Here is a 13,547-nt window from a genome sequence, read left to right on the forward strand (position 1 = left end):
CCTCTCTATTCTTGCCTACCCCCCTCCTCCCTCTCTCCCTAACTCTGCTCCATTTGCTGACTGGTCGCCTGGTGCACCTTCAGAGCCACACAGGTCTCAGGCTCCCCGCCAATCCTCACACTTGCCCCCAGGCCTCTGCACTGTGCTCACAACTATTGCACTTCTGGAATTCATTCCATGAGAAGAGTAACCACTCTGCACTAACCCAGGGTCCTCCTGGACTGGGCACAGTTGTTCCTTTCCACCTCCCTTTCACTTCTTGTCTGTGCACTTACTACCTAGAATGTACTAGGCCTAGTTCGCCAGTTTTTAGTTTCTGTATTACCTTCTCCTTCTCCCCCACCCCTTATCACCTTACTCAGTGTCATGCACTTGCACTATCTGAAATGCTGTTGGCCTAGTATGGTAGTTTTAGGATTGTATGTTCTCCATCTCCTCCCCCTTTTTTGCCTCCTTTCTTGTCATGCACTTGTACTAGTAGTAATGCCGTCAGGCCTAGTTTGCTAGTCCTTTTTGCTAGATCATTCCAAAACTTCAAGGCCTAAAAATGACTCTGTATGCCCTTGTTCCCTTCCCACCTTGAAACACTTTTGTGTATAAGTGCTTACAAATAAATAAACAATTACAATTACAATTACATTACGAGCCTGGCTGATTCCAATATCTTTGGGATCCTACCAATTCTACAACATTCCCAATGCTGAAAGCAAAGGAAGTCTATTAATGTGGAGCAATAAAGCAAATCTGCGTCGATTCTTAGATGGGGATTGCATCTGGTATGGTTGAGGTTTCATGTATAGTATGACTATTTCTGATACATGCGCATAAGATTTCAATGATGCTCAATGAGTAAAATGTAGGCACCAATCCCAATGGTCTAGTTTCCTGTCAAAGGTTGCCGTCAACTCATAATATTATTTACGAGTGGGTTTAGTGAATGTTATCTCCCATTACTGTTAGTCTAAGTCTCCGTATCTGCCTACCAGTGAACTGGATGATCTGGGGTTTATTTCTATTTATACTTAGATTGTTAGCTTCAGCATAATACCACAACTCTCCGGCCGTTCTAACTAAACCAAATACCAAGATTGTCCGCTTATGCTAAGCATATGTAGGGCTGAGCTCCTATATTCGGTGGACAATTTATCGCCCTAAGTAAGCACTTTGCGAGGTCTGCCAGGTACACATTGAATAGGAGTGGGGCCAGGACACAGCACTCCATAACCCCTCTTGTTATAGAGCTAGGGACTATCAAGGCCCCAATCCCATCCAGTTTATAATTTATAATTGGTTATTTATAACGAGCTTAATACCCAAAGATTTATAAGCGTAGAACCAGAGATCGAACCTGTGTTGCTCCGAGTCGTCTTTCTTCTAAGGCAAGCTCGTTGCCCCTGAGCTATCTGCAGCGTATTGTCCTTGTGGAATTCCTTCAAAAAGTGCATGATGTAATTTGGGCATACATGGACCTCGAGTTTCAGCCATAGTTTTTCTCTACTTACTGAGTCGAAGGCTGCTTGGAGATCGTTGAAAAGAGTGCACAGGCCTGGATTTGTTTTTGTGTCATTTCTCTTTCCCTCAATAAATCCATAAGCCTCAAAGTGTGAGCAGTAGATGACCACGATCTGATTCCTGTTTGAAACCTACCTAATAATCCTACCACCTCAGACCATTTCTGGAGTTTGTAACGAATAAATCAGATGAATATTTTACCCATCATGTCTAACATAGGCAATAGTCTATCATTACCAGGTATTGTATGGTCTTCTTTTTTATAGACTGGCATCAGAATCGCTGTTTGCTAAGATCACAGGATTCTGCCTGTGCATATGACCTAAGTAAAATAGGATCTCTAAGATTTCAGGCCATGATTCAGGGTCGCTCTTTAGTACTATAGAGGCTATACCATCCGGCCCGGGGCTTTTGATGCTTTTAGCCTTCCAGTTTTACTTATTATATCACCCTTTTTAATTCGAGGCATATTTCTAAATGTATTGTTCTTACAAAGAAGTACATTTTCTATTTGATCATGAGCAGAATAGGCCTCTAAATGTTGCCACCATTGAGTCTCACTTATGGGATTGGTAATCTTATTGCTTGCATTCCTGTTTGCCTCACCCAGCAGCTTCCATATGCTTCTGGTGCTTCAGGATGTAAGAGCCATCGCCATTCTCTGCACTTCGGTGTGATGACTGCCAGCATCAAACCCAATTTCGGCATTTCATTTTGATTTTGTTAATTCTCACTAATACATTTTGAGGGCTTATACAATTAAAACAAATGAAAAAAAAGCCAGGGCTTCCACACCCTGGCTAGATGGCCATCCACAGACAGTGAAATGGCTGAAGAGTAAATTCCTCCCAAGCAGGGGGGCTCCAAAAGGAAGTCTGTGGAATGCCATGCACTCCTACATACTGTCTCTGGCTCACCGCTCGCTTACAAACACTGCTACACAGGGCTTCCAAATGCTCTGATTCTTAGTGAGAACATAAAGACCCAGCCAGACACTGATGGATAGGATCCAATTGAGCCTAGGGATCAATCAACAAGCTGGAGTGCTGTCCCGGCTCTTGCTAGTAATGTGATTTCAGTGTAACCTGACCCTGCTCAATCTAGGTAGTCACTCTGCTTCAGCATCCCTAAGTACATACTGAAAACTGCCGGAGGGTCCAGCTACCCTGTGTTAGCAGCGTAGCGTTGGCACTCCCTCCCTACAGCCATGTTTCTGGACCTTCAGAACTAAAGTGAAAGCTTGGCTCTTTGCCCAGAAACATTAAACCCAGCTCTTACCTCGTCAACTACTTACAATTGCTGCTTACTCTTCTGCCGTTGTGTTGATCTTACCGCTTATATTTATAAGGACAGAGTTAAGCCCGTGCTCGGGGTCCTTAATCTTACTTGAGTTCATGCCCCAGCATACTATGGTTCCACTTCCTATATAGGTTGTTTTCCCAATATGTAACTTGGGTCTACAGCCAACTTGATTTTCCCAAAGTGTATTTTTAAAAGAATCCAGAAAATAAATTTTGATGGCATATTTGATTCCCTGCTGTAGTGTGATGATTACTTTCCTTGGGTTTTCACAAGAGATGAATGGGTGTTTGTGCATGTGTGAATACATGATGGCGGCAATCAACATGCAGACCTTATCTAGAGTGTTGTTTTGTGTTCTATAGTTGCTATCTCCCCAATAACATTGTAGCGTACAGAGACTGGAGAAACTACAAAAATGTGCCACTAGAATGTTGTGGATTTGGACCATTGTCAGAATGAAGAGGGACTTGAGGATTTAAACATTAACGCCGTAGAAGAGATATAGGCTACAACATACAAATGCCCCCTTCTGGGGGCTGTCAGCCTTCCTGTTAAAGAAAATATAGTCGATTCAGAAAGTATAAAACTCCTGCGGCTCGAGCAGGGAGCAGGTGGAGCAAATACGAATGTATCCATAAGTTAGAAACAAAGGTAAACGTACAGGAGTGTGAGGAGAGATTGCAAAGTTGTTTGCAAGATACCCACTGCCTTATATATAAGATCAATGAAATGTGAATAAATGTCCTTCTTACCTGCCATGGTTGAAAATCCATCACATCTGAGCAGACTCCATGCTGGAATGGATCATGTCCCCCCCTGCAGAAATTTAAGTCATGCAAGGCCATTGCAATGGCATAAACTGCATTGTAGACATTGTATGTAGCTCTTAAATTGGTTACGTCATTGTAGCTGGTTCTAAGAGTGCCAATCTGCTCTACCCCTGTGCAAAGTATGGTTCCATTATGCGATACGTCAAGGCCATTTTGAAGATCATTCCATTTGCACCCAAATGCCTCTTCCCAGAACCTCAGGGTGAAATCATCGTTAGGATACTTTGATGGGTTGATGCTTGTGAGATGTGCCTCAAACCCTGGCATCTCTCCACTGTGGATGGCAAAGCCTATGGTTCCAGCCAGGATATCCCAATAGCGTTCCATGGATAACAAGCTTGATGTAGACCAAGCTTCACTGGCAATCCAGGTCTTTCCGGTCACATTCTGCCTCACCATTTCTTCCATCAAAGGAGTCAATCCTGCTTCACTGGAGAAGATGACGATCACATTGGCTGTTGAGCCTTTTATCACTGGGATGATGCGGAAGGCATTTCTGTCAGCCCGGCTGAGCATGATGTTCTCAGAGAAGGCAACACAAGCCCCAGCGCTTGTCAGCTCGTGCTTTAATAATTGGATGCCTTGTTGGCCATAGTCATCGTCGTCTGCCAAAAGACCAATCCAGGTCCATCCAAAGTGTATCAGAAGCTGAGCCAACCCTCGGGACTGGAAGTCATCACTGGGGATGGTACGGAAAAAGGATGGGAACTGCAGTCGGTCACTCAGGATTGGACTTGATGACACATAACTGATCTGTCAAAAACAAGTCATAGATGTTATACTGTGTTGCTTCTTGAAGAAGAAGGACATGTAGATGGCTCATAAACTAGGTGTGCAGCTATTCAGAAGATACACGTGATATGCTGCTCCATGACACGTCATTCAAGAACAATGAGCATAGAAATATGAGAAATATTCTCCATATGATTTAGAGCAGGGATTTTGCTTTTTCAATCAAAACTCGTATACTATTTGTAGATGGGGCATCATTTAAGCAGGTCATCAATTACCATCTCTTTTTTGCTGCTTCTGGAACCATATAACCATTCTAACTAGAGACCTTTGAAAACTAAGGAGGTCTTATGTTACTGCTATGCAGCCTCTTGCCCATGCTATTAATGTACATTTATTTATTTATTTTGCATTTTTAAAGTGCTCACACATCCCTGCAGACATGGAAGTGCTGTTACAGGAATTGTTTGTTTTTTAGATGCGTAATTGTTTTTTTTTGTCTTAGTTGCGTATTTATCGCGGTCTTAGGGATCGAACCTGTGTTACTTCATGTCGTCTTGCTTCCAAGGCAAGCACGTTGCCACTGAGCTATCTTCCCGGGACATGCTGCAACCTTGAGTGTCACTTAACCTAGGAATGTTTGAAAAAAGTGTACACTGTCCCATTATTAGGGTCAAGCGTGATAGGACGTCACTTTGATAAGCTCTATGATTTAGAAGATATTACAGTAATTGCAGACTAAGCCACAACTAGTGTGAATAAATCATCCGGAAAAAAGTAAACATCAGATGAAAATGGTACCATCCTTTCTCAGGAGGGGTAGCCACCGCATACCGGCAGAGTCACCCTTGAAAATGCCAATCTTGTCCAAGATAATCCAATCTTGTGTAAAGAGGTTGAAGTGGCAAACATGTATGATTTGTGGGCTACGACGGCAACAGCAAGACATGTCAAATCATGCAGAATATTTGAAAGAGAATCAGTGTGTTTACCATCCATCCTGTTGTCTCTGTGAGACTGAAAGTCACAACGTTTTTTTAAAAAGTAAATTCTATTTCTTTAGGTGTAAACTTCATACCGTCCTTCAACTCTCTTCTGCATACTGCACTTGCACGTTCTGAATACTCCCAAGCCATAGCGGGTACGCCCCTTTTATTTTTTTCCCCCTAGTGCTCTTAAATATAGAGGGCCTCATTACGACCCCGGCGCTAAACCATGGTGCTATTAGCACCATGGTCCATGCCGGGGTCCGTCATGGTGAACGGCGGAATTACCGCCCCATTCCAAGGTTGGCGGGGCGGTAATTCCCCATTCACCATGGGCCCTTCCCCATTTCCTTTTTTGCCCCATAGGGCTCAATGGGAATGGGGAAGGCGCTAAGTACGGTGCCGCAAATTACGGCACCGTACTTAGCACCAAGGTCCCTTTGCGGCACCCTACTTTAACGGCTGGAAAAACCAGCCGTTAAGGTTGGGTCCCGCAAAGGGACCTCGTATTCAGGCGTTAAGGGTTTAACGGCGCCGACACCTTTTACGGCGCCGGTAAACTCTTAACGCCAGGGTCGTAATGAGGCCCAGTGGGCCTCATTACGACCCTGGCGGAGGACCATGGTGCAATTTGCACCATGGTCCATGGCGCAGAGCTGCCAACTCCGCCATGGGGGTTGGCGGACTCACCGCCCCATTCCGACCTTGGCGGGGCAGTTAGTCCCCAATCCCCATTTACCCTTCCCCATTCCCATTTTTGCCCCATAGGGTATAATGGGAGTGGGGAAGGCGTTAATTACGCCACCGTAGATTACGGTGGCGTAATTAACAAGAGGTACCGTAGCGCCATGGATTTTTCCGCCCGGAAAATACGGGCGTAAAAATCACCATGGCCCTACGGAAAGTCGTAATCTGGCGGAGAGGTACGCCATGCATTACGCTGGCGTAAGCCCCTCTCCGCCAGGGTCGTAATGAGGGCCAGTGTGTTTTAATGTATTCTCCCACCCTTGCTCCCTTCCAGCCCTGTGGGCACTTTGAAATAGTATTTTCTTATTGTATAAGAGCCTAACAAGCAAACAATAAAATTAAAATAAATAAATATCTTGCAGGCTCTCAGTCTGCACACAGAGACAAGAGGAATATATTAACCCTTTGGATGTATTATGAGTTTTGTCATTAGAAAAGTTGCAGGCTGTAAGAACCTGTATAGCTTGAGGAATTGTTATATAGCCCACAGATCATTCAGAACACAGCATTACTAGTGACCAGCAGTTCTGGTACACCCTAAGCTACTATTAGGCGCAACACTGTTTATGATTGCTTGTTAGCCCCCAACAATTGGCCATATGAAGAGATATCATCCTGTATGCCTTGTTAAATGGCTTTGCTAAATTCAGGCCTTTAACTTGGTTGTCAGGGGCCATGACTCCTGGTACGGCCCCCGGGCGGGTCTATAAAGCTTAAAAGAATGTGTAGTGTCCTTTGTGTCATTCACCCCATGTGTATCTGCCACCTCTTTGCACACAGTGGTGTGTTATGCTTAACGAATACCTAAATAAATAAATATAAAACTATGCCATATTTTTGGACGATATTCAGGTAATGTGATTATAAAAGACACATTTTGCTTGATCGTTGATATGCTTACCCATATCTACGTTCTTGTTCTTCACTGTCAGAATAGGGTATGGCAGCTTTGTGTCCAGTCTTACCTGGGGGTACCTGTATAAGCCCAGTAGTCTCGCCATGGTGATGGAACACGAGGACACAGCCTCGCCAATGACGCCTGCCAGAGGGACATTCCCCTTGCACCGGTAGTTTGGGATTGGCACACCTTTCCCGGTTAGTATTTGCAAGGTGCCCTCCAGTGCCCGCTGTATTATAGTGCAGGAGTCATAGATCCAGAATCCCAGGGTGACATTGGGTAAGATATTGGGGTTCTTGTTGATCTCTTCGATGGCAAATACTATGGCCTGGAGCCACTGGTAATTCTGGAATCCAAACCTACAATATACAAAAATGGTGGTACATTTAAGAACACAAGAAAACGTGTTGTGATGTTTAAACTGAATGAACTGTCTCTGTCCACCCATTCTAGAAGCACTAACATGTGCACCGATGCTGATCGTCAACTCTGTCACATACTAGTGGTAGATGATCCAATTGATAATATAGCCTTACAGACTAAAGGAAGGGCTGTTATCACACGATAATGATCAGCCACCAAGTTATGGCCCAAGAGGTAACTGAGGGCTATAGGTTGGTGATGGGTCATTATACCAAGTGATAACGACTCTTTCCAAGGTCTATAGCACATTGTGGTAATACAAATAAAGGTTGTAGAGTTGTGTTGTTGAAGTGAAACACATTACTTTAATAGGAAGTGAAACATACAAAACGTATTATTAAATTAAATGTGGTTTATTTTGTGATATTTAAGTCCTTAAGCACTTTTTATAGGTAAACATTTTAATCGTTAATTTGGTGAAACTAATAGTTTTCACAGGAGTTTTTTGTTTTTATGTGCAATGTTAAAGTGACCAGGTTTTCCTTAAAAAGGTGAAAGGGTTAGTATGTGTGGCAGCTCTCACCGTGCATTAAGGTTGGTTCGTTAAGTTCGGTTTGAGTTTCTTGTTGAAAGAAATCAGGTTGGGAAAATCCACAGCTGTTTTTTTGTTTGTTTTTTTTAAAGCGGAAATATGCTTTCTTTTGATTCCTTGGTTGCATCTGAAGTCAGAATGCCAGGAATACAGTCAATACCAGTAGTTATGGACTGCATGCTACACATTCTGATGGACTTGGAGGAGGTCAATAACGATTTCCATGTGCTAATGGACATTACTCAAGCATGACTAGTTTTCCACTTTATGATTTATAGGGCATCATAAGGAATACGGTGGTAATGGTAAATCCTGGTTTCATTTTTGATATTCTAACTTTTAACATGCCTTCTAAATATTAGTTTGGATAGGACGAGAAATGTTTATTCTGGCATGCACAGAATGTGCATTTAAGAGCGTGTTGTTCTCGTTTCAGAGGTGTGTAGAATGGGGACTGGGAAGCCATATCCCTGCCAAATGGTATTGCCAATTTTGGATGACACGTCTAATTCCTTTCCACTTGTGCCTAATTTACATCTCTGAAAAGTCAGGAATGGGCTCTGCAGCTTCTTTGTCCTTTACTTTTTTCTTTAGTAAGTCCCATGCAGGACTTTGGAAATGTTCAATGGGACCATATTGTCCCTTCTTGCCACACAATCATCACCTTCATTTAATGTCAAAATTACTCAACATAATGGAGTTGTTTGTTGAAGATGTACAGCATTCCCGTTACTCAACAATACAATTCCTTTCACCCATGATTTTTCAGACGCCTCTGCCTAATAAAGTCTATTGCATGTGCTTGTGCTCCTTTACATTCAATTGAACATATCTTAAAATCAGAATATCAAAACTAAAGAATTGTATATGGGTGACTATCAACTATGGTGAGATATTACATTGAGGAGTTCAGAGTCCAATGTGGAAGCTTGGGTTGTCTATCATGTGACTCTGAATTCTGAGGTGACTCTGAATTCTGAGGTGGACTATTTCCCCTTCATTAATAGTAAACCATGTACAATTTCAATTTGTATGTGGGGTATGTCAACCATCTTAAAGGAAATGTAGCGTTCTTTTCTCTAAGGGGGCCATTGTTTCCTGTTTTGTCATGGTTTGGGGTGCAGTGAGGAGTCAGCGGGAATTGGTGTGAGGAGCGACCCGATGAGGGATATGGCGTGGGGTATGGTAAGTGTATGGGTGTGCGATATATCACCACAGTGAAATATCTCTATACATAAAACACTTAGGTATGTTTCCATACTCAGCTGATGCAATTTATCAGTGTTAGGTTGATGATCTGCTTTCCAAATGGCAAAGTGCACCCACTTTAACAACAGCTACCATTTCAACTAATCGAATGAGCACAGTTCTATGCGGTCACCTTCACCTTCCACGATCGCAAACATTCGGAAGTTACTTCTTTCCACTCCCATTTCTCTTCACACAGGACACAGCAGTTCCATTGTCAATAAACAGTTAATTACTGGCTCAGCATTTCAGTCTCTAAAGAGTGAAATGCAGTAGGGCGAATGCCTCCTCATGAGCTAAACTGAAAGTAGGTGCTGTAATTATGCTACTATGCAATCTTATGCCATCACAGGGACTCTACAATGGAAAAAGGTTGACAATTACACATCTACAATGACGTATTATAGTGGCCCGTGGGATTGATGGAACTTAGATACTGTTCTTACACCGTGTATAACTCTAATTCCATCTGATACATTTAGCCTTTTTAATGAGCATTAATAAGTCACAGGTACCTACCACTTTTTACATGTTCACGGGATATGTTTTTTTTTGTTTTGTCTGTGAGTTATTCTGGGAACCATCTTAGTGCATACAAATAATTGCCTGTTCCATAGGAAAGTTGAACAAAAGTATGATATTAACTGTATAGTTTATGGAGGAAACATAATTTTTCTTAATTAGTTCTAAGAGCCTCAAAAGCGCTAGATCCTTGTCAACGTTCTACGAGTAGACTTTAAGGGAGGGTGTGTGTGTGTGCGTGCGTGCGCATTTGGCCAGGATTAGGATTTAGGAGGGCTGGCTAGGCTCCAGTATGCAGCCCAGGATGTCAGGCATGTGTGTATGTACCCAGCTAGACTAGATTTGTCATAGGTTGATGCTGTATTCTAACGGTAGAGGTGTTGAGGCAAGTCTGATGTTTCAGTGCAAAAAAGTTATGTGACCAAATTGACCATATTTGCCATAGCTGTAGCTGCAGCTGCATTCTAGAGTGTGTGGATGGATAGCTGAGCCTCCAAGAATACTGCATGCTCTGATTACTGATACAGCATGAACTAGGGCACTTTAAAGCCACTGGGGCAGTAATATTGCTATTTGTGTAATTAAATGCTGCATGCAGTAAAAAAAGAATAATATGTATGCAGTGTTTCTTTGCATCCCTTGTACCCCATAACTGGGATTGTACCTATTTTAAAAAATATGTCTGTTACGGAAATGATATGATGTGGAATTTATAATGTGCTTGTACACAAGTGTTTCTAAGCACAACAAGACAAGGTGGGAGAAATAAGGGGAGGACAAAATAACGATCTTATGTGCAGGGAAGAAGGAATGGGAGCAGTGCCAGGTGGAGTGGAAGGGGGGAGTGCAGTTAACTTACATGTGCAGCCAGCGCGTGGCTCATGATTGCAGAGAGAAGTGACTGTAGGGTTGCAGATGCAGACCCTTGCAGTGCGAGGGCAACTGGACATGCAGGATCCTGGGCCCGTGTTCAGAGGGTGACCAGTGCGCGGAGCAGTCAGGTGCATCAGCAGGGGAGATGAAGAGAGAAAGCAGAAGCGAAAAGGAAGGTCTTTAGAAGGTGGTTCTGCTCAAGTTTGAGAGAGGCAGGGAGGCTGTTCCAGAGGCAGTCCCCAGCAGAGGAGACGGATATGCCCCCCAACTCTCTGCTTGGAGAAGCGTCTGACGCGCAGAGAGTTGGAGGTGGATGAGCGGAGAGCTCGAGAAGGAAGATGATTTGGAAGAGAAAGTTGGAGGTAGAGTGGACCAAGGACCCAGAAATCCTTGTGGACGATGCAGAGGGTCTTGAACTTGATCCTTGCAGCCACCGGCAGCCAGTGAAATGATTTCAGAGCTGGAGAGATACGATTCCTGGGCTTGAGGCCAAGAACAAGTCTTGCAGTCCTGTTCTGGATAAGCTGTAAAGTTCAAAGAGTAGGAGCAGGAAGATTTAGAAATTGGAAATGCATGCGGGACAGCAGTGCTTTAGACTTCTGCTGGCTAGTGGAGAAAGAGTGCAAAGCCTCATGTTCTCACAGTGCATCCACTTGCACGTAGTGGTTTGAGCTCACATTCTTACTGCTTTTGTGATTCCACTCCTATTTTTGTCGCACAAGGGAAGATGATGTGCAGATCTTCATTCGTAAGACAAAAAACATTTATAAAAGGGAGGGGTGGAAAAAAATGTACTGCATGAAGTATTTTCAAAATACCGCAGGAGTTCAATTGCCAGTAACGGGAATGAGTAGGATAAAAAGAAGCTACATGTGAGGTTGTGCCTCATTTGTAAGCACTAGCGTAGCCATATTTAGTTTCAACTCTACCAAGTCCACCCTCATTCAGATGCGTTTTTTTAACGAACATGACTTCATAGCTTTTCTTGTGAATATCTTTTTAGATCTGGAGGGGAGCTCCTTCTAGAAACGTTGCATTAGTACTAACCACGTTGGGTTACATACAGGTAGTGCCAGTGTAAGTGCTCTTAGCACTACAGCAAAACAACGCTCGTTAACAACAATGCATTTTACACCAGAGAAGTGTTTGCTCTATTCGTAGCACTTTGGGCTGTTGCAAGAATGCACTGAAAGAGCATGTTTGGTGCACAAGAGCCTTGTTACCCTAGTGCTGATTGGACTTTCACCAGTGCAACGTTAGCGCGTTATGGCCTGTACTCTTCAATGATTTTTTGTAACTGGACTAGTACTAATTTGGAATGTTATGAGCACTAGGGATGCCTTTGGACTGGTGCAAACATTAATTGAAAGAATACACATTTGTACCAGCGCTTTTTTGCCCTAGTAACAATGGCATACAAAATTACACTTACATGGTGCAAAGTTTCTGTCAAGAGGACTCTTGTCTACCTTGAATACATGTGAGCAATTTATTGTGCCTTTTCATAAGTATTTCAGCTTTTTCCATAAACTGTCCAAAGATGGGAGCCTCAAAAATGATCACTAACACACACACACAAACACACACGCTAAGGCGCACACGCACTTTTTCTCGTTAGCATTTATTTATTTATTTGCATTTGTATAGCGCACTTACAGCCCTGGGGCATCAAGGCGCAGCATGTTACTGTACACCTGCTAAAGTGGGAAACGAAAATGTACACAGTACCTTTGGCAGGTGATGGGTGCAGGTTTCTCTCTAAAGTTGGTTTCATGGTACTGTCTATCATGGTGGACGGTGAAGACCCCACCCAGCACAATGTGCCCATCCCCAGATAGTCCGACCAGCTCTGGTCTCTGGTGCTGGCACGCTGGATCCACGGTCGGTGCGGTAGGCGTCGGCCGGAAGAAGACCAGAGCCAGGTACAGCATGGCCTTTGGATGTAGAGGTTGCTTTCCAGCATGCTTTTGTGACATGATCTTGAGTCTCTGCAATGCAGGTGTGTCGCGCAAAACTTCCTCACGGTCTAGCCACAGCGCCCTCTATTGGTAGGGCAATATTTATTTTTGAAAACATCAAACAGAGCAGTGCTACATCCGTCGTAGTCATTCCTTTGTTTGAATGAAATGGTTTAGAAATCTTGTATGGGGAAACCATCCACACCAGCTGCATGCATGCAGAAGTGTGTGTAGCTGAGAGGGAAGTATTACAAGATTAAAGTTCCCTGCACCCTGCAGACAAGGGAAGGTCAAGATTGCAACCAGTCTACACCAATGTTTGCTGAATGCAACTACCTTCAGTGGAATGGGCTGGATGAAAAAAAAAATCGATTAAGATGCAAGAACTGTGCAACTCATTATATAATTATTTACTGTGCCTTAATTAATCAATTAATCTACCATATGCGTGTTCCTATCAACCACTGACTAACAGACTTGTATTGTGAAGAGTAAGGATGTGTTTGTTCCTCTTGCCAAATACAAAAAAAAAACTCTACGCTCATTACCAATCTCGAATCGGTTCAATCTAGTCCAGAAAGCTGAAAACATGTCCAGAAAATTAGCATTGAAAATACGAATTGCTATGAGAGGAGCTTTCTTGAAAAAAATCTACGCATCATATGGCGGCCATGGTGTGGGTTACTCTCGGTGCCCTCTGGGTCGCGCAGAGCAGGCGACAGTGCCGAAGGAAGGGCTTCTTATAGAAGCCTTGCTCCCTGGGGTGATGAGGAAAGGCATGTCAGCGCCTAGAGAAAGAAAAGGGTAATTACCAAGAGGGGCGGCTTGGCCACGCAATTGCCCTTCCTTCACAGCAGGTGCTGCTCGTTCTCTAAGTGATCCCGCCAGAATAAGGCGCCGCTGTGTTATGAGGTGGTGTCGCGGCGCGGCTCTCGTGGGCAGAGTGGTGCTGCGACACCACATTGCATCTGCCGCGTTGGTCGC

The 13,547-nt window shown here is 43.6% G+C and overlaps 1 protein-coding gene across 1 annotated transcript in view; it reads right to left on the reverse strand.

Annotated features, from left to right (window-relative positions):
• Positions 1-12,581, reverse strand: part of LOC138467905 (extracellular calcium-sensing receptor-like) — a 71,200-nt gene extending 58,619 nt beyond the window's left edge. Inside the window, exons 1-3 of the mRNA XM_069608261.1 lie at positions 12,334-12,581; positions 7,075-7,366; positions 3,567-4,397 (exon numbers count right to left, since the gene is read on the reverse strand). Of these exons, the coding sequence (XP_069464362.1) occupies positions 3,567-4,397; positions 7,075-7,366; positions 12,334-12,581 (1,371 nt within the window). The remainder of the gene's footprint in view (positions 1-3,566; positions 4,398-7,074; positions 7,367-12,333) is intronic.
• Between the last annotated feature and the right edge of the window lie 966 nt (positions 12,582-13,547).

The sequence above is a fragment of the Ambystoma mexicanum genome, chromosome 1p, assembly GCF_040938575.1.
Source record: "Ambystoma mexicanum isolate Mex_15411 chromosome 1p, UKY_AmexF1_1, whole genome shotgun sequence".
NCBI classification, from domain to species: Eukaryota; Metazoa; Chordata; class Amphibia; order Caudata; family Ambystomatidae; genus Ambystoma; species Ambystoma mexicanum.